Genomic DNA, 24,917 nt, shown 5'->3' on the forward strand with positions numbered 1-24,917 from the left:
AGGATAATATTTGAATATATATTTTTATAATAGAGAACTTTTAATTGAAAATATTAATTTATTATGGGTTTATAACTTTGTTTCGCGGACCTTAATTTAGTTCTCGCGGACCCCTGGGGGTCCACGGACCCCCGGTTGGGAACCAGTGCCTTACACAGACTAGTTCATTTAAAAAAAACAAAAAACACCAAAGTAAATAAACCAAACAGCCCGCTTGCTCTAATCCAATCGGACCAGCCCCATAGAAGAGCTTCGAGCAACTGGCATGTTTTCTGGAGCTCCAAATATATGCTTCTGTAATTCTGTGATCTTCCCCGTCGCATTCCACATTTCAGCATGTTGTCCTTGTGGAAATTATTCAAGCAACGAAATGGAAGTGCTCTTTAACTGCTGTTTGTGTAGCACTTTGGTGTTTTTTTTTAAGGTCTTGCATCTGAACAAGACTTTGCTGTGGCACCGTAATGCCATGACAACAGAATCATGAAGTACTGTATGAACAACAAAGTAAATCTGAGTTTTCTTCTTATATCAGCTCAGAATTACCAAATGAGGGCTGGTATGATATTGTGAGGCCTCACTTCTGCAACATTGTGATTTCTGATGTATGGAAGGATAGTAGATACCTAATAATACTGTGCCTTGACCTGAATGGCCCAGGGTAGCCTGATCTTGTCCGATCTCAGAAGTTAAGCAGGGTCAGCCTTTGTAAGTGTTGGGATGGGAAACCACAAAGGAATTCCAGGGTCTTTGTGCAAAGGAGGGCAAAGGCAAGCCACCTCTGTTGCCTTGAAAACCTTACGGAGTTGCCATAAGTCAGCTTGAACTTGACGGCACTTTACACACACAACAGTACTGTAGAAATGTCCATATAATAATTTCCTAGAGGAGCCTAATAGAGACCTGTACATATGTTATCTGCATTGCATTCCATAGCTTTTAAATATAGTTATCAAAAATATGTCCTAAAACAGGTGCTAAGAAGATTTTTTTTTTCTCATAGCATTTTCTTTAGAGGAGAGGGAGCCGTAAATGTTTTTAGTATTGTAAGGAGCAAAACTAAAAAAAAAAAAATACATAAATGGCAATTACAAGAGTTGCTATTTGTACCAAACAGTTCTTATATGGAAAAAAGTAATTGTTGGCATCAATGTGTCTTTTTAAATAGTGGCCAAATACTGGAATCAATTACAACATTTATTTAGTTAGTTAGTTAGATTTTTGTCCTGTCCTTTCCCTACTGTGGATAGGCTCAGGGCGGCTCACATCAATAATATCATCCATACATTCCAGTTAAAATATAATACATCAAGAGAAATAATGATAAATAAATTGAAGATTAAACCCTATAATATCCAGAACGTTAACAATTTAAAACCAAAGGGTCAAGACAACACTCTTCATACTAGGGCTGATAGTGAAACAGGGAAGAAGGCGAGGCAGGCTGAGTAAGAATGGAGCAGGGGGCCAGCTATGATGGAGCCGTCATTGCCCTCAACTGTAGGCCTGGCAGAACATCTCTGTTTTACAGGCCCTGTGAAATTGAACTAAATCCTGCAGGGCCAGGGTCTCGTTTGATAGAGTGTTTGATACTGTTTCTGTTCCCTTCCAGTAAGATGAAGATGCCTAAACTTAAGGGCTTTGAGTTTTGGAGAAACACATTGAGAGGTGCCTGCTACGTGGTTGCTCCCATGGTGGATCAAAGTGAACTCGCTTGGAGACTGCTAAGCCGCCGTCATGGAGCTCAGCTGTGTTACACCCCTATGCTGCATGCTCAGGTCTTTGTCAGAGATGCCAATTACCGTAAGGAAAATCTGTATTGTGAAGTGTGCCCTGAAGATAGACCTTTGATTGTGCAGGTAATGCCAATAGCATGATGTTTCCTCTTTGCATGTATATTTTCTTCAGAGTGAAGGATTCTTCTTTATGCAAGGGGATATAATAACATCATGATAAAATAGGTAGTATATCAATATCTGGTAATATTATGATTGTGTTTAGGTGGAGGTTATTTCACAATAATAATACTGGTATAATATATATCATGAATTCATTGTTTTTGAAGCCAGTGGTATGTACAACATAATTCCACATATCGGCTAATTCAAGTGAGCCAGACACCTCTCTGTTCCTGACTCAGTCAGGATTTCGCAGCTAGAGCATTTAGAGAGTGATAGGAATGGTAGAGGCCTTAAGGTATGTTTGTATGAAGAAGAGTTGGTTTTTATATGCCGAATTTCTCTACCACTTAAGGAAGAATCAAACCGGCTGACAGTCACATTCTCTTCCCACAACAGACATCCTGTGAGGTAGGTGGGACTGAGAGAGCTCTAAGAGAGCTGTGACTAGCCCAGGGTCACCCAGCTGGCTTCATGTGTAGGAGTGGGGAAACCAACCCAGTTCACCAGATTAGCATACACCGCTCATGTGGAGGAGTGGGGAATCAAACCTGGTTCTCCAGATTAGAGTCCACCACTCCAAACCACCGCTCTTTTTTTAAAAAAATAAAAAATTAATTATTTTTCAAACTTATTCACATTTAATTGTATTATTCCAGTCATAATATATAGTATGAACAATTTCTATCTTATCACTAAAAAATTTTTTTAATTAACTTCCCCTCTCCCCTCGTCTATCCATTTAATATCTTTATTTCTCTCTTTGTGATTAAAATCTAATTCATTATAATAACCCACATTTATCATTATCTTAAAATCTAATCTTTAACTTTGGTATCTTAATTACTTCAAACAATTTGAATTAGATCAAAGCATATCCCTTAATATTTCCCAAGTAAAGTTCATTTACACAGTATGTTGTCCATTCCTCCCATTCTCCCACAAATTCTGTGTTTTCCTTTTGATTTATTAATGCAGTAAGTTTTGCCATTTCAACCAGTTCCATCATTTTATCTATCCAGGCAGTCTTATCTGGTATCTCAGACGTTTTCCATTTCATTCCATAGACCAGTCTTGCGGCCGTAGTGGCATGTATCAAAAATGTTCTCTGAGTCACTATAGAGTCTGGTATTATACTTAGCAACATCATTTCCAGTGTTTTAGGGATATTGTATTGTACTATCAACCTTAATTCGTTGTAAATCATATCCCAAAAGTTTTTTGCCTTTTCACACAGCCACCAAACGTGGTGAAAAGAACCAACTTCTTCTTGACATTTCCAACATTTTGGTGACATTACTCCATACATTTTGGCTAGTTTCTTTGGTGTCAAATACCATCTATAAATCATTTTATAAATATTCTCTCTCAGTGATTGAGAAAGTATAAGTTTCATATCTTTCGACCAAAGTCTTTCCCATTTATTCAAAGAAATATCATGACCCAATGTCCGTGCCCAAGTTATCATCGTTGGTTTGATTTGATCTTGTTCCGTATATAGTATCAATAACATCTTATACATTTTTGAAATTAAATGTTCATTATTTTCTAGTAACATTTGTTGAAAGGTTGATTTATCTTTAGTAAAGCCGGTCTTCATGTCTTGTAAATATACTGATTGTATCTGATGATATTGAAACCAAGTCATATATTCCTTCAGTTCTCCATGTTCCTTTAGGGCACATTTATTATCTTCCCATACCAAAAGGTCTTGATACGTAACAAATTGAGATGGTCTCAATGGTCGCAATGTTAACATCTCTTGTGCAGAGATCCATAAAGGTGTTCTAGGTTCTAAAAGATGTTTATATTTTAACCAAGTTTTTATTAATGAAGATTTTACAATATGATGTTGAAAAGCTTTGTGGTTTTTTAGTTTGTCATACCATAAATAACGATGCCACCCATATCTGCTATCAAAACCTTCTAAGTCCAGTAGCCTGTTATTCTTTAGTTGTATCCAGTCTTTTAGCCATACTAAGGCTGATGCTTCCGCATATAGTCTAAAATTTGGAAGGGCAAATCCTCCTCTTTCTTTAGCATCAACCAAATATTTGTAGGCAATTCTAGTTTTTTTCCCTTGCCATATAAAATTCAACAAGTCCTTCCTCCATATATCAAAATCTTTTGTTTGCTCCACTATTGGTAAATTCTGAAATAAAAATAGTAGCCTTGGTAAAATGTTCATTTGTGTTACTGAAATACGACCCAGAAGTGAAATATTTTTATTAGACCATGATATCTTTTTTAACTAATTCCCATAATTTCACATAGTTATTCACCATTAAGTATTTATTTTTACTTGTAATCCAAACACCTAGGTACTTTACTTTGTTAGTTTTCTTCCATCTAGTAGTGTCCACACAAACTTTTTGTTCTTCCTTTGAAAGATTTTTAAGTAAAGTCTGAGTCTTATCTTGGTTTATCCAAACCACCGCTCTTAACCACTACACCACGCTGGCTCTCTTCCTACTGTCCTTGTGTCAGGTTTCCCCCTCTCAAATGTGAATAGCAGTGCTGCTGTAGTGTATGTTCATGGGTGCAAATTGTTGTATACGTCCTTAACGTCATCCTCCAAACTTCTTTTTGAGTTACTTGTACCACCAGCAGTCATTGCAAAATGGCAGGAGCATTGTTAATGGTGCAGCCTGGTTTGGGCAGCCATCCACTGAACACTACAAAATATGACATGGTCACATTGAAATTTGTAAAGGAAGCAGGACTGTTTGTGAGGAACATCTGAGACAAAGAATGTCTCAAAGGTACCTTTTAAATGCTCCAGTGAGATTGAAGGAAACACAACCCACTGCAGGACCCTCTGCTGAAAGGACACATATATGGATTGTGTACCTCAGCAACAATGTATATATGCAGGGTGCATAATTTGCAGAGTACTTGCTTGGCATGCAGGAGGTCCCAGGGTCAATCCCCGGCATCTCCAGTTAAAGGGACTAGGCAAGTAGGTGATGTGAAAGGCCTCTGCCTGAGACCCTGGAGAACCACTGCCGGTCTGAGTAGACAATACTGACTTTGATGGACCAAGGGTCTAATTCAGTATAAGGCAGCTTCATGTGTTCATGTAAGAAGAATTATGCACTGTACTCCATGATCAGCCATTGTTTGATCTCTGCATCTTAGTGTATGTCGGAAAGTTGAAGTGGCACTCTAAAGCAGCACCCTAAAGTGTCTTGTCACAAAAGAAGGATTTTGTTTATCCTGTTGTTTCATAACTAGTTTTATTTTTTTGTTACTAAACTTGCACCTCTGGACCCAGTTGCCAGAGCTACTTTACTGTTTTTTTCTGATACATTCTTTTAGCATAAGCTGAATTTGACTAGTTCATAATCCAGTCTCAGTACAAATGAAACAAAATTGCTGGTTCAAATGGAATCTCAGAGAACCATACCTTCTCCAAGACATGTGCATACACATCTCTGATTTCTAGACAAATATTTAGGTTTTCTTTATCCTTATGAAAAGTTCTACCCTAACCTGGATGGCCCAGGCAAGCCTGATCTCATCAGATCTTAGAATCTAAGCAGGGACAGCCCTGGTTAGTATTTGGATGGGAGACCACCAAGGAATACCAAGGTTGCTATTCAGAGGAAGGCAGTGGCGAACCCCCTCTGTTAGTCTATTGCCTTGAAAACTCCATAAGAGGTCGCCATAAGTTGGCTGCGACTTGACGGCACTTTACGCACACAAAAGAGAAGGTCTGAAGTTACAGAATAGGAAAATGCAAGTTATGAATGGTTTGTGGAACCTTGACCCGTTGGCCAAGATCTGGTGCTTAAATAGGTAGAAACACATTTAGAGCGTATTCCCATCTTGGAGTAACTGACAACCATAATCTATTATGGTTTTAGTTGCATAGTGACCTATTGTTTTATAAACTCACAGGGTATAGTACTTGGATGTGTGCTCTCCAGCTGATTTTTTTTAACTAATATAAATCTTTTTTAGTTCTGTGCCAATGACCCAGAAGTGTTTGTCCAGGCTGCCTTGTTGGCTCAAGATTACTGTGATGCCATTGATCTGAATTTGGGATGCCCCCAGATGATTGCAAAGAGAGGTAAGTACAAACTGGAATCTGTATCAATGTAAACATTGAAAACCAAACTAGATGTGATAGGCACATGTGTAAAGCAGGATGGGGTTATTTTCTTAATAATTAATTTCTTAATGGTGTCAAGGAAGGGGCATGGTTTAGCTTCCTTTGCTTGCACACTCCATTTCCTGTGACCAGCAATAGGCCCCTGCTTAATCCTCTTCTACAATGGATAGATGAAATCTGTGAAAATATACATGTAGATTGCTCTGTCATGTCAACTTTGGTCCTAAGTCAGGCAGTTACAGTCCAAATTAATAAAATGATGTTTTTCACCTCAGACCTACATGTTTCCTTGCAAGTAAGTTCTATTGAATTTAATGTCAATCGTTGCCTGATCAATATAATAAGAACTGTAACCTCGATTTCTGCAGAGCGGCCTCAGAATCACTCCTTAAGTATCAAGCGTAGGAAACCTACTTTAATAATTCTGAAACCTCTCTGTAAAAGCTTTCTGCGAAAACACTCTCCTGTTAACACTCTGTTAAGCTGTCTTACATTTGAACTGCGCATACTGTCCTAATTTACACTATTATTTAGAAACAAAGAAACATAAAAGAGAAGATGCTCTTGTTGGGTGTTGGTTGGACTCTGGAAACTCCAGCTCGTGTGAGAGGAACAGATGTTTAAGAAGAGCTCTGGGTTGGCTCTGCCCAGTTTTAACTGTTCAGAATTTTGGCATGCACAGTGAGAGAATACTTTTTCCCCTTGGAAATATTACCTGTTGGGCCTGCATTAAGAGTCTTATTTTTGTTGTATTTGTGTACACATGCATTCAATGGGGCTCCCGCCATCTTTGCCAGACCCTGATTTGCTGTTTTTCGGTAGGTCACTATGGAGCATTCCTGCAGGAAGAGTGGGACCTTCTTCAGAGAATGAGTAAGTTCATGAGACCCGTGAACAAAGGGCAAGAAATTTTCAGAATAAACGCTCGGTATTAACTTTAGAAGTGCTTGTGCAAAGGCGTATAGGAAGAGAGTATTTTTGTGTCTTTACAGGATAACACGGTCCATTGCAAATCATTTTGCCACCAGCAACATACCTTTTCAACCTTGCAGCTGTTGGCAAACCTGTTGCAGTGCTGCAGCACACAGACATTGGAAGGCATGAATTGCTTCCGAGTGTTCAGTAGCTCTGGAAATAATTGTGTTGTTGCTTACAGTGTAACTGTTGTTCTTGTGCCAGTGAGATTGTATCAGCACATTGATTTTTGAAAGTTGTCACATACAGGGGTATAGCCTAGTGCCTAATCCCGCTGTAGGAGTTAACATTTAGCAATCAGAACTATGGCAGTCATCCTTCAGAGCACCCTGTTGCAATTCCAGGTTGATCAACCCATATATCTTATCTAACCTGTATGCTGTGACAAGAGTGTTGAGCTTGAATGTGGGGATCCCATTCAGTTATGATGCTTACTGGGAGACCTTTGGAAGGCCTCATGGGGTGGTGTAAGTCTTCAACATCATTCTGAGCTCTTTGGAGTAAGACCAGGACACAAAGGGGCTGTGGCTCAGTGATCGAGCATCTGCTTGGCATGCAGAAGGTACCCATTTCAGTCCCTGGCATCTCCAGTTAAAGGGACTAGGAAAGTAGGTGATGTGAAAGACCTCTGCCTGAGCCGCTGCTGGTCTGAGTAGACAGTACTGACTTTGGTGGACCGAGGGTCTGATTCAGTATAAGGCAGCTTCATGTGTTCAAGTATACACACACACACGCCCATGCTGGAAGCTGCTGTGTATGTGGTTTCATTTTCCCCTGAAAATACAATGGTGATGTTTTAGAGGTCTGTTTAGGGAAGGCATTCCTGTTTTCAGTAAATTGTCAAATATGGTGGAGCTGGCAGACTGTGAGAAGAATAAAAAAGCAAAGTAAATAAAAAAGAAGAAATTTGAAAACATCAAAGTAAGAATTGCCTCCTTTGGCAAAGATTGTGTAGTTATGCCTTTACATTTAGATTTTCTGTTTTTGCTTTACTGCTCTACTGCATAGTAGAGAGTGCAGTGTATAGCTAATGCATCTCAGGACAAAAGTGCTATCCTTTTAGTTATTTGAAGCTTTCTTAGATGATTTTTGGACTGAGGCCAGTTTCACACTAATTATCTCTGTCTTGTTTTCTAGTTATGTTGGCTAATGAGAAGCTGTCTGTTCCCATCACATGCAAAATCCGTGTTTTCCCAGAAATTGCCAAGACTGTGAAATACGCTCAGTTGCTGGAGGTGGCTGGTTGCCAAGTAAGGAGTCAGCTGTTCTCTGTTTTGTTGCATTACACACAGGGCTTTAATATTCTTACATTTAAGGGTACAGTGAGTCAGGGATGTTTTAATTAGGGCTGCTGAAAAAAAAATTCGGTATAGTTCGGCTTCAGCAAAATTCGGCCCGTTTTTATTCGGGCCGTGCCAAAGTCCGAACTCCCCCGCTTCGGATCCCCGGAAATTCGAGGGGATCCGGAGTTCGGGGGAAAATTCGGCCCCCCGCGTGCCTTCAGGGGGATTCCCTGAAGGCGCGGCAGCCCTTCAAACAGATCTGCGCCTCCCAGCTGGGAGGCGCAGATCTGTTTAAAGGGCCCCCCACGCGCAGATCTGTTTAAAGTGCACCCCGCCTCCCTTCAGGGGGCTCCCCTGGAGAGGCGCGGAGGCGCAGATCTGTTTAAAGGGCACCCCGCGCGTCTCCAGGGAAGCTCCCTGAAGGCGCATGGGGTGGGGGAAAGGGCCCGAATCGGCCGGATTTATTCGGGAACACCCCGAACTCGGCCAATTCAGCTCCCCTGTTCCCCCCCCCCTTTTTTAGTTCGGTTCGTTCGAACCAAAAAACCGCCGAATTGAGAGAAATTCGGCTGTTTTTCTGTTCGGGCCGAACCGAATCAACAGCCCTAGTTTTAATACCTCGTTTTGTATATGGGGAAAAGAAAACAAATGAGGTATAAGCATTTCCTGTGCCAGTGTCCTGGCAGAGGCTGAATCAGCAACTCAGTCTCCTGGCTGAAGTTGTCATCTTTAAATAAGCTAGAGACCAAATGCATTCCCCTATTAAAAGAGCCAGTAATATTTGAGAAAGAAAAACATCAGTGGTCCATCTAGTCTAGCATCCTGTTTCACACAACAGCCAACCAGTTGTCCTGGTCAGCAAACGAACAAGACATGGAAGCCAAGCCCTCTTCCCCGATACTGCCTCCTAGTTCTGGTATTCAGAGGTTTACTGCCTCTGGACATGGGAGGTTCCTTATAGTCATCTCGGCCAGTAGTCGTTGATGGACCTATAGAACATTCTCAGGGTTTAACTCCACCATACATGTATTGGAGGCGAACAGGATAAATACCCCACAATTTTGTTTTTCTGTTTGTATATTTAAAGAGAGGGATTTAGAGAGAGTTCTGTACCTATGGTTTATTCTTGTTTAAAGTACTTGCTTGTGTTCTGGGTATGATTTCTTGATTAATCTAGACAAATATGTACTGGTGGTGCAAAGCATAACTTCAACAGGTTTCAAGTCCTTACCATAGCAGCTGAAATCAAATTTCTCTTGATTCAGAATCCATACAATAGGGGAAACATTTGGTGCAAGGAATCTCGCCAAATTTCATAACAGATCAAGAGGAAAGAAACCGTGTTTTTTCCTAGATACAATTGCCCCACATAAATTGAAAAGCAAATACAACTTTGTCCTAGCTCCTGACTGTCCATGGTCGAACTAAAGAGCAGAAGGGTCCTCTTGCTGGTGTGGCCTCCTGGGAGCACATACAGGCCGTGAGGTAAGGTGCTGCTGGAGCCTGGTGGTGAGTCTTTTCTCCAAGGCCAAAGATTTAGGGTAAATACCAGCATTTGTGGGACAGTGTTCTGTTTGTTGCTCTAAAACACGAATTTGACCTGGTCATAGATTATGCTTACAAATTAATATTATGCTGGCATGCTGTACTGGATCCCACCCTGTGTTTCTCTGACCCCACCTCTTTTCTGGACCCAGAGATATAACTTTAGTATTTTCAGACTGCTTGAAGTAATTCTGTTGATCAATCCTGTTCGTTTGTGTGTGCATGTATGTGAGGAAAAAGCAGGTCTCAATCTCCCTTTAGAAGATAGAGTGACAGAGCGGCAAACACATGGATAAGTCTCTCCAGTCAAATTAGCAAATTTTAATTACTAAGCACACATGTGACAGGTAGTGGAACAATCCTTAGAAAAGGAGAAAGAACACAGAATATAGGAAATAAAATAAACCACAGTTCCTAGCTAAATAAACACTTTCAACAAGGCTTGCCAGCTGCCTGGAGAAAAAACGTCTTGTCTCTTCGATAGAGGCTTAATGGAACGCTATTTATCAGGTGATTTACCTCAGTATTGTGAAAAGGTTCAAGTGCCCATTTCAACACATTAAGTCTTTATTAAAGGGGCAGAACACTTTTCTTTAGGCCTGCTGGTAACCGTACTTGTAACTGTACATCTCTCTCCACCTGAGAGATGTAGCAAGGTCCCCCGCCCCAGTAAAACATCTGAACATGGCAGAATGAAACCGAGGTCTGTGCCTTTTTGGACCTCAGTATCTGGGCTTTTCTTAGGATCAGGGAGCTCCCTTTTTGGACCAATCAAGATACCAGTTTAAAACTCCCACCAAAGAAGGATCTAACCAATAAACTTTTACTTCATGATTTTAGAGTGTCTTTGTACTCAGTGGTACAGAGCACAAACAGCATGCTGTGTTTAACGGGGGAAGAGATTGGTGTTTTTCGGGGGGGGGAAGACGCCTCTGTTGACAGGAGACTGACAGATGGCCAAAGTGCTAGATTGGTAGGCTGATTTTTTTGGGGTTCACCCACTGTCATGGGATCCGCCTCAGGGAAATGGAGTCTGGTGCCTTACTGCAAGCTCAAGGGAGTCCAGGCCTGTTCCATCATAGCATGTATGAATGGGTTCATAATGGGCCTTTTATGATAACAATAAAAGGTTCCCTCCTTTCTCCTTCAAAGAGCTCTGGACTTGCTTTCTGATTTTATGTATTTATTGGTGCTACTGTTCTGTCTTCTGTGATAGAAAGGCAGTAAATATCCCTGTGTTTGCAAATGGAAACATCCAGTACCTCAGTGATGTGGAACGGTGCATCCAGAAGACAGGAGCTCACGGTGTCATGAGTGCAGGTAGGGAGAGAGCATTTCCAAGATGCTATTTTTGAGTCTTAGTGGATCCATGATAAAGCCCAAGTTTCAAGGATGACAGGTGGCCTTATTTCAAATATGGTATCATCCAACTTGCTGAGGTGGCAGAAATGTGAAAGGAGACCAGTGTTCTGGGAATATGACTTGGCCTCTCTAGAGAGGTGGCAGTCCGGTATCCCAGGGAAATGTGATTTACTCCAGAATTGTGTCTTGGTTGGGTCAAGAAACCCAGCGCTGACAACCCTTCCTGCTTTTCAGCCTGGGTATGACAGGCCCTTTCTCAGAACTGAGGGGACCCACACAGCCTGTTATGATTTTGGAGAACCAGTATGTTTAGAACTGTAAACCTTCCCCTCCGTTACAAACTGTTCTTAGGGTAGCAAGTGTAAAGGCTTTGCATTCGCTGCCATGAGGTAAGACCAACATGGAGATCACTGAGGCAGGAGCTGTATGTGTATAACAAAGAGGATTTATTTATTTACAGGTTGATTTTAAAGAACAGATCAGTAGCACAGGTTTCCAGATAGTCACAGGAGAAACCTGGCTGAGGCACATCAATTTAAGCTAGCTATGGCTTCAGTGTGTGGTTTGAATTCTCTTTAATGCTTGCACCTACAAATAGGCGTTCACTGACTAGCCACTAGGTTGGATCCTTTCACACACACAAGATTCTGCCCACACCAGCCTGCCCTTTCCCAAGAGTCAGACTAAATGGTACATGGTCTGCTCATCACCAGAGACAGGCCTGACAACTGGGTACTCTATCCTTTCTCAAAGGTAGAGCTAAACCGCTTCTCCTGTGCCTTCCCAACAGGGCTACCCTTCAAACTGTCTGCTCTTTTACTGAGGCAGACCCAAACTATCACTGCCTCTCCCTGAGGCGGATCTGAACTTCCCTTGCTGTGCTTCTCTCCCATGTTCCATCCCCCTTCTGAAAGGTGACTGGGTGCTGGAGCAACACTCCCATAAGATCAGGGATGAAACAGCTGACTGGCTGTTTTTCCCTTCAGGGGCAGGAGAACCTCCTGTCCATCACACTGTGCAATCCAGTTGGCTGACTCCGGCATCTGTCTGTCACACTGGTTGTCCTGTCATCCATTTTTTTCACATGTGCTTGTATTAGCAGTGTAAACTTTCCAGAAATTTTGAAGCCATGGGGGGAAAATACATTTTTCACCAGTTTTTCCCAGGGGGGAAAAACAACATCACGGAAATTTTGGGGGAAACTGGAAGATATGCAGTACTTACTGTCCTATCAAACCTAAACTAATTTTACTGCTTTATCAACATAAAATGCATCATTTATAACTTTCTTAACTTATAAAATTGTGATATTTGATATATTCATGGAATTTAAAAGTTATAAATGCCTTAGTTTTATACAAGCAAACTTGCAAATATATCCAGTACTTGAGAGGAAACAGCAAGCTGATGCACCCTCTGCCATCTTGGCACATGTAGTTAGAGAGAGCTCAGTTCTCAATGAAACGTTCAGTTTTCTTCTGAGGCTTTGGTGCAGTTTCCGCCCCACCTCCTTCTGATCTTTTTTCCCCTCCAGCAAGTTAGGGCAATAAACTACTTTTAACCCAATCTCTGGGTATATATGCCTGCAGTGGCTTGAGAGGGAGATGAAAAGGTCAACCACAAGTCAGGTCAAAAGGACAACACAACTTAACATTTGTATTAGTAGTAGAAATTTAAACCTGAGTTCTGGAGAGAGCTATCTTGGTTCAAAATGAATGATTCAAGAGTTGATGGTTTTGCAGACACAACAAAGAACTTAATCTACATCTTATTTAGACCTGAGACTCAGGATGGGCAAATTTCCTGCACAGGTACGAAGCTCAGCAACTGACCACAAGCCTAACTAATATCAGTGTGGTATGGTTTCAGGTAGCCGGCTCAAGGTTGACTCAGCCTTCCATCCTTCCGAGGTCGGTGAAATGAGGACCCAGCTTGCTGGGGGTAAAGGGAAGATGACAGGGGAAGGCACTGGCAAACCACCCCGCAAACAAAGTCTGCCTTGGAAACATCGGGATGTGACATCACCCCATGGGTCAGGAATGACCCGGTGCTTGCACAGGGGACCTTTATCTTTTTTTATTACAAGGGTAAAATGCAGCTGTGATTGGGGTTATGGGGCAGAGCTGATGGATAGGAGTGGGGATAAATACCACTTTTTTACCTGCCATTTCTCCTCTGCAGATCTCTGCTTCCCAGTCCCTTCTTTGGCATTATGAGACAAACATGGCACTAGGAATCTCATGTACTTTATCAGTCAAGCCCCCGTAGCTGAAAATTTTCTGCTCTCGTTTCCCCCCCCCAGAGGGTAATCTTCACAATCCAGCTCTGTTTGAGGGAAGAAACCCTGTAGTCTGGGAGATGGCTGAGGAATACCTGGAAATAGTACAACAATATCCTTGTCCACTGTCCTATGTTAGGGCTCATCTCTTCAAGCTGTGGCATCACACGTGAGTTACTCTGCTGTTTATGACCGCCCCGAGGTGTATAAACCCCCTCCTACTCCTGTAGGCTATTGAGAGCTGGGAGAGCCATGAGCTGCCATGGGTGGTTAGTTGTCCTTGATATGGGGGATTTTATGGCATGTGTGAGAACTGGAAATCTATGCCCCTCTTGCAGAGTTTAAGTTCCAGGGGCTGGCTGTAAATTCCTTAGCGTTGCTCTGCACCTTGAGTCTTTTTAGGGGGAGTTAGAATAATACGCAGTGTGTTTGTTTCCTTCAGGTTGCAAATTCACCAGCAGCTGCGTGATGAGCTGGCAAAAGTAAAGACGCTAGAAGGTGTTGTGGCTGTCAACAAAGAACTGAAGTTGCATTGCCAGGTACAGCAGTTGGGGCAACTCTGGGGATGGCAGGGGAACCTATTACTTTGCCACCCAGATAGGTTGACAATTTATGCTCTTACCAGATTTCCATCACTTTCACAGGGGGATGATGTCTTTAAAAAAAAAAAAAAAACGAACGTGCTACGCTCACAGATTTATTCAACAGATTATTTTAGTTTCAAATGTGCTAATTCGTTAAACGTGTTAGCTTAGTTTCAAATGTGTCAAGCTGTGTTAATTACCATTTTTGCTCCCTCTGTGAATTTAAGGCAGTAGCATACGGTTTCTAGGAAAGCTGAATTTTTCATTGTTTATAATTGTGCTCACAGGAGGAAATTGCCAGTTTGAAGGAAGAAGATAAGCCCAAGGGAGGATTGCCTTTCTCCCACTGGATCTGTCAACCGTACGTGAGACCAGGGTGAGCTGCCATCCTTCAGGGTTAAACCTTAAAATAGCTTGTGCAATATATGTGGTCTAGAGTCTTTCGCCCTGAGGATTAAACTGCTTATTCACCATCTCTGACTAACAGCTTGGTAAGCAGGTGGGTGTCTGGATGCCAGAGATGCACCCTTCCCAATCTGCCTTGTAGCAAGAGTATCAAAGTGAGTGGGGGTAATTGCAAGGGGAAAGGGTATTTTATTCCCTGCCCTTTCAATAGGCACCTGTTGCCTGCAATAAGCTCTTCTTGGCTAAGAGACCTGTGCATGTTGTACCCTGTAGGGTCACTCTTCTCCAAGCTGAGTCTCAAGGGGTAAGAATGTTTCTGCTTGCAAGCAGTGATGTTGCTTTAGGCCTGGTACCTTGGTAGCTTTGATAGTGTGCTTAGGCTGGGAGGCAAAGGGTTGACTGTCCTCTCCTCACCACGTTTTATTTACTAGGGCAACAAAGAGGTTGCTGAATACACTTCATATCATCATCAGACTTTGTGGAAGAGATGGGATGCGGGTGAGAGCTGAAGAGGATTTATCAAAACTTTTCATTTACTCTCCTTCCTGAAAAGATTTGGGCTGTAGAAGGACACTTTCTGATGTATTGGTGCAGTGTACAGTAAATAATTTAAAAATTGCCCAGTACTAAAAGAGACCATTATAAAACTAACAACCTGTCAAATGCTACCCTAAAAAGCTCTGCTTTGCCCTTTTCCTAAAGTGCAGAGGGGAAGGGAGTGACCCTCACATCGTTTGGAAGCCCTTTCCCAAGAGATGGAGCTGTTCCCCAAAATATAATTGCCTAGGTGGAGGCTGTCATCATCCCGTCTTTGAGAAGGAAATGAAAGCAGGCCCTGGTGAGCAGACTCTTAGGGTCCCTTTGGGCTCGTACAGGGAGAGGCAGTCCTTCAACTAGTACTTAAATCCTTTCTGAGAACATCCTTGAACCCTCACCTGAACTTGTCACATTCCATGCAGCCTCCAACTGCTAGCCATTCTGCAGGACGAGCTTTTAGCCTTCTTTCATAGTATAGCTAGAAGAAAGCATATTTTACTACTACTTTTTATTTTATTATTTCTAAGGTGCTTATGCCATCTACAGGAGTCTGTATGGGGGTTAGCAAAGAGGCTGTTGGCTTGCATTTTTTTTTTAATGTGTTCAACCTTCACAGGCCCAAGGAGACATGCAAAGAAAATGGCACTAGTGGAATGGAAGGAAGCAACCGGGGGAAGCGAGCCTTGGAGGATGAGGACGATGGGAATTCAGATTCTCTCTCAAAGAACAAACAAAAGAAAAAACTGAGAAATCCCAATAAAACGTTCGATCCATCCTTAAAACGTAAGATGTAGGGCTGCAACACTGATTCAATAAATAGTTGAGATTACTCTACTATTTTCTTTTTGATGAAATAAGTGAGTGCCCCCAAACTAATCAGGTAACGGTTTTAATTGATGTGTAACATTTGCTGATGGCAGGTGATGCCGTCTTAAAACAGACATTGTCCCTGCTGTCACATACAGGAGTGTATCATCTAAAAACTAAATATAGGAATTCAGGAACAAGTTAGAATTGTAGAGTTGGAAGGGGCCATACAGGCCATCTTTTCTAACCCCCTGCTCAATGCAGGATCAGCCTAGAGCATCCCTGACAAGTGTTTATCCAGCTGCTGCTTGAAGACTACCAGTGAGGGGCAGCTCACCAGCTTCCTAGGCAGCTGATTCCACTGCTGAACTACTTCTGCTGTAAAAGGTTCATGGACAGCAACTCAGATTCTGGTTTGTTTCATTGCTTTCTCTCTGTAGCATGGAAGAGCTTCACCAGAGAACAAGCCCAATTAAACCAGGGTATCAATGTTGTACAAAACCGTGGTGAAGATCATTTAATAAACCAACTTTGGATTCTGCCTTCAGATCCTGGTTTGATGGACTTTAATCTTAGTCAGTTGCCTGCACTCAGACAATCTCACTAACCATTGTTAGTTTAATTAAACCATAATTATCCACAAAGCCAGTGTGGCACTGACCTGAACCAGTGTGGTATAAGTGGCTAGACAGTTGAAACATAACTCAGGAGACATGGGTTCAAAATCACTCTCAACCATGAAGCTCACTAGGCTTTAGACCAGTTTCTTTCTCTCTACCTAATCTGCCTTAGAGTTCCATTGAGACGGTGGAAGTCTTCCTCCAATTTAAATGGATCCTCGGCCAAGAAACAGCCACTTAAGTTGAAGGATTCTTTGTTTTTAAAAGCTTCAACAAAATTCCTTTGCATTAATGAGCTTTTTAAATTCAAGATTCAGAAATTCTCTTCCAAGTCTCAGGGTACAGAAAACGCTTTTCCTGTTTGTACATCAGTGGCACTCTAAAATAACCAGAATCTAAATCTTTTTTTTTTCTCTTTTCCAGCTAAATATGCAAAATGTGATCAGTGTGGAAATCCAAAGGTAGGGGTCTCCTCGGTCACTTACAAGCACGTTGTTTGCCTTGGCTTGGAAGCTATTGGAAAGTGGGTTTTTATGCATCCCCCAGAGCATCATGATGCTTCTGTGCGCCTTCAGGGGTTTCCCCATCTTTCCTGCAGTCTTTCCCAAACCTGTTTGGCTGCAATGTTTTGGATAGATCACAGCAGAGATGGGATGGTACCCAGTGCTCATGACCTGTTGGTCCAGGTGCATAAAGAACAGAAATAAAGGAATAAAAAAGGATGGTACCCATGTGGATGGGACAGTCCAGAGTTTCCTGGTCCCACCAGCATTGGCACCGTTTTCCCCTGCCCCAGGGCCCTGGCAGCAGCCATTTCCCTTGCCACTGGAGGGCTCTTTTTTAAAAACGGCGATTGGCACATCGTTACAGCATTACAGTATGTTAATTATCTGTCCATCATGTTATCTGAATCGCCAGTTTCCATTTAAAAAAAGTCTTGCCCCTTTCCTTACAGAGATATGTTCCCCCCCCCTTGTATTTCTGCAAGGTAAGGCTCAAAGACCAGCTGCTGTGTTAAATTGCCATGTACTGCCATCTGCTGGAAGCTCCCTAAGTGATTTTTACAAGAGCTAGGTTTGAATCCAATAGCTCCTTAAAGACCAACAACGTTTTGGAGTATAAGCTTTCGAGAGTCAAAGCTCCTTTCGTCAGATGCCTTTTACTTTTTTACAATGCTCTGGTGCACTACTGAAGAAGCAACATGTAATACTATCAATTATACTTGCATTAAACTTTCTTTGTTCGTACCAAATGGATACTTGGCCTTTTCTCTTTTTGTTCCATGCTAAAACTATTGAATGGATCTCAGCTGCATAGCTTCTTGGTGCCATGATCATCTTTAATAATGACCTTTTTTTGCCATCAAGTCACATCTGACTTATGGAGACCCCCTGATGGGGGGTTTTCAAGGCAAGAGATGTTCAGAGTTTGTTTGTCATTGCCAGCCGTCGGTCACAACCCTACTATTCCTTGGAGGTCTCCCATCCATATACTAGCCAAAGCCAATCCTGCTTAGCTTCTGATGAGATCAGGGTATCCTGGGCTATCCAGGTCAAGGCACAGCAGTGGCAAAGGTAATGGTGATCTGCTATCTGCTAGAGATATCTAATGAAGACTTTCCTGATCTGTTGTCCAGAACACTGAAATAAGTGTTCTGGACAGCAGACCTCAATATTTTCACTGATTCCTTTCAGCATACTGCTGTGTTGTTCGATTTTGTATTTAACTTGACACTTGGGTTTAGGAACCTTCTGGGTTAATTATTACCTTTTGCTTTTGGGCAAGAAGCCTAAGTGAGTTTTTTGCTGGAGGTGGTGGTGGGAAGGGTTCTGTTCCATTAGGCTTTTTTGCCAAATCTCCTGCTTTCTTTATTGCAATCTCCCTTTTGGTTGATGATGGAACCAATGAATAGAAAATCTTTTAACAATTTCAGTTTCTTCATTGTCAACCTTAAAGATGTGACTTCCTCCGCAGTCATTACTTTTGTTTCAGGTCTTCACTATTTTCTGCCAAAATTGTAGTGTCATCTGCATGTCAAATTGTTAATGTTCCTTTCACCAGTTTTCACTCCAGCTTCATCTAAATCTAATCTAGTTTTGCTTATGATATGTTCTGTATATAGATTGAACAGACAGGGCAGGGCCCCCAACATGGTGCCCATGGGCACTATGGTGTCCATTGACACCTGTTCTGAATCCAGCTTGAACATCTGGCATTTCTTGTATATGGTAACAGTCTTTGTTGTAGATGTTGAGCATCACTTTACTTGCGTGAGAAATTAATGTGATAGTCCGATAATTGCTACAGTCTTTGGTGTCTCCTTTTTTGGAATTGGAATGTAGATTGAGCATTTCCAGTCTGCAGGCCATTGTTTTGTTTCCCATATTTGTTGACATAATCTTAAGATTTTGATGGACTCCATTTCTATATTTTGAAATAGTTCTATTGATATCCCTTCTACTCCTGGTAATTTGTTTCTCACAATGGCTTTGAGAGCAGCTTTCACTTCACTTTCTAACATTGCAGGTTCTTCTTCAAAAGATTATTCCTTGAAGGAATCTGTCATCCTTCTATCTCTTCTGTATAGCTCTTCAGTGTATGGTTCGCATCTTATCTTTATTCTGTCCTGTTCAGTTAATGTATTTCCGTGTTGATCTTTCAGCATCCCAAATCATGGTTTAAATTTTCCTTTGATTTCTTGGATCTTGTAGAACAAATCTCTTGTTTTCCTTTTGTTGTTCTCTTCTATTTCTTTATACTGGTTTTTATAATAGTTGTCTTTGTCTCTATGTTCAAGTTGTTGGAATGTTGGAAGACAGAGTGCCACTGTGTATTTTTTGTTAATGCGAAAGTGTTATCTGTTATTTATTAAAAAGCTATCTTCCTTTTGGTGCAACTTCATGATACAGTGCACCAGTTTTTCTTATATTTCTGTTTTAAAATATGCACGATGTCACTGCCTGTAACATTATCAAAACAACCCTGCAAAGTCATCTTTAATTATAATTGTTCTGGTACAGCGAGTGGAACATCATTTCCTAAACCTTTTTTTTTTTTTGGTACAAGAAATCTTCAAGTCAGATTTTTAGTGTTTGAAAAGGCCGTGATTGTGAAAAGGAAGCTGCTAATCTTAAGTGAGATTTATTGTGCCTTTTGGTGTTAGATTGCTTTTAGCTTTGCATAGGGAGGGGTGTACGTGTTGTGCATCCCAAACCAAAATCACTTTTCCTGCAAACGGCTCCATGAAAGTACATTGGTATGAACAAGGGGGTAACTTGCAGTGACACCACTGGAGGCGGGTGGGCTGGGCTTCTAAGTGGCTGTGTTCCACTGCAGATGAACACTTCTTTGAGATCATCGCTGTCTTCCACTTGTGCACAATCCCGTACTTACCACAGACTTGTCCACATTCTCATATTCCTTCCTTCATGTACAATTAGACCCTCTGCACCTATTTATAAAACTCATATTCTCTCACTGTTTATCTGATTTCTCTTTCAGCGATACACTCCACATACTTCTTTGGACATTTGCATATTTAGCTACAAGGAATGTTTTCTTTTCATATGTATTCTGATGCATCACATACAGTCCTTACATTCATAATCACTTTGGCATGGCACAAGGGCTGTTCAAAGGTTGATGAATACCGTTGCTCACCTTTCCAGAGGTATGGGGGGCCCTGGAAAGGGACAGCAATGTGAGGGAAGCTGCCTGAAAAATGCAATACATAGCTCTCTAGACTTGTAGGACCCACCTCACTTTTAAATGTCTCAGCAGGACCGGGGCAAGGTTTACAGGGATTTCTGGCATCCCAATTATAGTGTCCCCAAAGCTCACCTTGTGTGTGTGTGTGTGTTAAGTGCCGTCAAGTCGCTTCCGACTCATGGCGACCCTGTGAATGAAAGTCCTCCAAAATGTCCTATCTTTGACAGCCTTGCTCAGATCTTGCAAATTGAAGGCTGTGGCTTCCTTTATTGAGTCAATCCATCTCTTGTTGGGTCTTCCTCTTTTCCTGCTGCCCTCAACTTTTCCTAGCATGACTGTCTTTTCCAGTGACTCTTGTCGTCTCATGACGTGACCAAAATACGATAGCCTCAGTTTAGTCATTTTAGCTTCTAGGGTCAGTTCAGGCTTGATTTGATCTATAACCCACTGATTTGTTTTTTTGGCAGTCCACGGAATCCGTAACACTCTCCCCCAACACCAATTTCAAAGGAATCTATTTTCTTCCTATCACCTTTCTTCACTGTCCAACTTTCACACCCATACAGAGTAATAGGGAATTCGATGGCATGAATTAATCTAGTCTTGGTGGCCAGTGACACATCCTTACACTACAAAATATTTTCTAGCTCCTTCATGGCTGCCCTTCCCAGTCTCAATCTCCTTCTGATTTCTTGGCTGCAGTCTCCCTTTTGGTTGATGGTGGAGCCAAGGAATAGAAAGTCTTCAACAATTTCAGTTTCCTCATTGTCAACCTTAAAGTTGTGTAATTCTCCTGTAGTCATTACTTTTGTTTTCTTGATGTTCAGCTGTAGTTCTGCTTTGGCACTTTCTCTTTTAACTTTCAGCAGTAGTCATTTCAAATCTTCACTATTTTCTGCCACTAATGTAGTGTCATCAGCATATCTCAAATTATTAATGTTCCTCCCTCCAATTTTCACTCCACCTTCATCTAAATCTAATCCAGCTTTCCTAATTATATGTTCTGCATATAGATTGAAGAGATAGGGAGATAAAATACATCCTTGTCTGACACCTTTGCCAATTGGAAACCATTCCGTTTCCATATTCTGTTCTAACTGTGGCCTCTTGTCCAGAAGCTCACCTTGCACCCTTTATTAAGTTGACAACTCTTGTCCTGAATGAGGCTTCTGTCAGTTTTTTAAAAATCTTGAACCTCTTGGTCATCCTACATGATGTTGGTTGGCACAGATCTTTCCTAAACCAGCTCTCTTCTGTTGGTGGGAGTACGGGAACTCCAATGTGCCGTAGCCCTAAGTAAGAGGAATTTTGAATGATGTTTTTCACCTTGTGAAAGGGACTTTCTGTTTAAAAATAAATCTGTAAACCTCTAGTGCTTGAGGTTTGTTTCAAATCCTAGTCTTTATCTAGGAAGGACTTCATTATCTACACATTTATTGGCAATGTGGGATTAATATGTAAAATTAGCTAATTAGTTTACTGTTTTTGTTCCCAGGGCATCAAATGTGTATTTAACCTGTGCCGAGGATGCTGCAAGAAAAGGGCTTTTAGAGAGACCGCAGATTGTCCAGGTAAGTGTTGCTCTATAAGTGTTTATAGAGGGGTTGGACACTTTTAAAGGAAAGACCTTGTTATGTCAAACTGGCATAGTTGATTAGACTTGCTGCGTACTTTCATATTTAAAAACTTTAGTTGTTCAAGAAATACAAAGTATATATTTAAAATCCTGATGCTTTTGGCATAAGTCCAGTTCATTACCTGATGGTGTATTGATGTTTTTGGGGTAACAGAAGATATTTTAGGGAAAGGGGTTTCTCCCATTGCCAACTTTTTAGTGTTCCTATATTAATTGGTAGAAACATAGACTTGGAAGGGACCTCCAGGGTCATCTAGTCAACCCCCTGCACAATGCAAGAAATTCACAACTACCTCCTCCCCACACCTCCAGTGATCCCTGCTCAATGCTCAGAATATGGCAAAAAGATCTCCAGGATCCCTAGCTAGTCTGGCCTGGAGGAAAATTGCTTCCTGACCCCAAAGTGGCAATCAGCATTACCCTGGGCATGTAAGAAAGGGCCACAAGAGCCAAGTGCTAATAATGTAAATTCAAGAAGAAGAAGAGTTGGTTTTTATATGACTTTTTCTACCACTTAAGGAAGAATCAAACTGACTTACAATTACCTTCCCCTCCCCACAACAGACACCTTGTGAGGTAGGTGGGGCTGAGAGATCTCTATGAGAACTGTGACTAGCCCATGGTCACCCAGCTGGCTTCGTGTGTAGGAGTGAGGAAACAAATCCAGTTCACCAGATTAGCATCCGCCTCTCAAGTGGAGGAGTGGGAAATCAAACCCAGTTGTCCAGATCAGAATCCAAACCACTGCTCCAAACCACCACTACACCATGCAGGCTCAAATTCAAATTTATACTGTGACTGAAAAACTGTGTACACAATCTTTTGATAGCCCAGGAATTCATGAATTAACACTCATTTGTCATGCTACAATGCATTTACTTGTGGAATAACTTTCCCAAAACTTGTTTGTTCATTAGAACAATTTTTTCCCCTCTGGCTACCTCTAGCTAGAAAGCTTGCTGCCTGTTTGATCTGGCCATGCCTCGAGGCTACATTACGTTAACACAGTCAGTACGGGACTGCCCTTGAAGATGATCTGGAAGCTGCTGTTAGTGCAAAATGCTGTAGCCAGTTTGTTATCAGGGGCTTAGCCATCGAGACTGTTTGACTCCTGCTCTGAGGTCTCTTAACTGGCTGCCAGTTCATTTCTAGGTCCAATTCAGAGTGTTGGTGCTCACTTTTAAAGCCCACGTACTTGAAGCACCGTCTCTCCTGTCATCTTTTCATGTGAAAATTTTATTCTTCCCAGCAAGATCTGCTGTCAGTACCCTGCTTGCAACGGTCCATACTGAGGCTTTCTCGGCACCTACCCACATGCCTGTGGGCGTGCCTCAAGGAAGAGGTCAGGGCGGCTCTTTGAATTGATCCTGGAAACCAATTGGGAGCCAGTGTAGATGAAAAAAGACGAGTGATGCAGTTCCTATGACCCACTCCAGTCAGCGTTCTGGCTGCAGCATTCTGTATCCACTGTAGCTTCCAGACAGTCTTCAAGGGCAGCCCCACATAGAACACACTGCAGTAATGTAACCTAGATGTTGCCAGGGCATGCACCACAGCGCCAAGATCTTCCCTGCCCAGGAAAAGGCCACAGCTGGCTCCCCAGCTGAAGCTTGTGAAAGGCGCCCCAGCCACCACTGCCGTCTCTTTATCCAACATGAGGCCCGGCTCCTGCAGAACCTCCAAACTGAGAACCCTCTCCTTTAAGGGGATTGCAACCCCATCCAGAATGGGAGGTATCTCTGTTCCTGTGTCAGACCTCCCACCACCACCACCACCAGTAGCACTTGTTGGGTTTAACTTTCAGCTTGTTAGGTGTCAACCAGCCCAAAACTATCTACAGGCACCTGTTCAGTCTCTAGCAGGATCAGATGAGTATGCCTATTATCTTAGGTGCTGTGGAACACAGGGTGCTGCTGCAGTTTGTCTTGTTTGGAGGCTTCCTAGAGGCACCTGGTTGGCCACTGTGTGAACAGACTGCTGGACTTGATGGGCCTTGGTCTGATCCAGCAGGGCACTATGTCATCCACATATTGGTGGCAGCTCAGCCTAAATCTCTGGATTTGTTTAGTATTTTATCAAGTTGGTTTTACATTGCTGTTACCTTCTTGGGTCCTGAAATTCTAGGGAGAAAGGATTATAAATTCTTCCATTTTCTGAAATGTCCTTCAGAACTCAGTAGAGCTGCAAAACTATGAATTCGGGACAATTATACTCTGATTCTAAACTGTAACTGTTCAGTACCTCTTTACGCTCTCTTTCGAATGCTAATTCTATCACATGTATGAACAGGAGATTTATTTTTGCCTGATGCCTCGATCTCCCTAGATAGTGTGCTTTTTCTAAATGGCTGTACTTTGGCTGGTAGTTAACCAAGACCTGTTTCCCTTTTTTCTCCTTTAGGACATGGTCTTCTTTTTAAAACCAAACATGAAAAGGCCCTTTTGTGGAAAAGCAGTCAGTCTAATCTGCCAAATATTGAAATGACAGCCCAGAAAGGAGAAATAGAAGAAACAAGATTACTCAAAGAATCTATCGATGGTGTTGCATGAGGCCTTGGCAATTTCTTCTCCCGGATCTGCTCATAGGCCTCTGACTCCCTGGGCCAAATAAATATCTTCTTCCAGAATACAGTGGTTGTCTAAAATGACTGCACAGACCTATTCTTAAATGGCGGACAGCTCTTATTTAAGGAAAAGTTTCTAACTCAGGGAAATATCCTGCAATAGAAATAAAAAGATGCAATTAAAGTTTTTCATGCTGTGTTTGAAAGACTTTGAAGGACCAGGCCAGAAGTGCTGGCCTGAAATGCTCTACTGGAGATGCCTCTTAAAATCTTGACCTGCCTGTTTTAAACTTTATGTGTGCTTTTAAAATTGGCAAATAAAATTTTTATATAAGAACAGTTTTCTGGAATATTGATAAGGAAACCGTTGGAACATGTGGTAATGCTGGGAAGAGTAGAAAAGTATTTGATTGCAGTTAAGATGGCCAGGATAGAAAGGAAGGTCCGTATTGAAGGGTCACTCTGAAAACTGCTGCGCAAAATCTATACATACAGGGGACGTCTTCATATCAATTAATATGAAAGCTGTGCTTGGACTGTAATTTATCAGGATTATAATTTAGTGGCTGGAATGTGGTGTATGTTGGGAAAGGGCAGATAGTTAC

The 24,917-nt window shown here is 41.8% G+C and overlaps 1 protein-coding gene across 2 annotated transcripts; it reads left to right on the plus strand.

Annotated features, from left to right (window-relative positions):
- Positions 1–1,612: 1,612 nt before the first annotated feature.
- On the plus strand, positions 1,613–24,634 carry DUS1L (dihydrouridine synthase 1 like). Of its 2 annotated transcripts, XM_056854797.1 has the most exons (13): positions 1,613–1,856; positions 5,859–5,967; positions 6,832–6,882; positions 8,122–8,234; positions 9,670–9,752; positions 11,029–11,132; positions 13,477–13,621; positions 13,895–13,991; positions 14,324–14,412; positions 15,595–15,761; positions 16,829–16,866; positions 21,609–21,684; positions 24,150–24,634. In XM_056854797.1, the coding sequence occupies exons 1-13, from the start codon at positions 1,614–1,616 to the stop codon at positions 24,296–24,298; spliced, it is 1,464 nt and encodes a 487-aa protein (XP_056710775.1). In that variant the 5' UTR covers position 1,613; the 3' UTR covers positions 24,299–24,634. The 2 variants fall into 2 exon arrangements, 1 of the variants encoding a protein (XP_056710775.1); XR_008933487.1 differs by lacking the exon at positions 16,829–16,866 and having other exon boundaries at positions 24,150–24,290.
- Positions 24,635–24,917: the final 283 nt, after the last annotated feature.

This window comes from Euleptes europaea, chromosome 1 (assembly GCF_029931775.1).
Source record: "Euleptes europaea isolate rEulEur1 chromosome 1, rEulEur1.hap1, whole genome shotgun sequence".
In the NCBI taxonomy this organism is placed as follows: Eukaryota; Metazoa; Chordata; class Lepidosauria; order Squamata; family Sphaerodactylidae; genus Euleptes; species Euleptes europaea.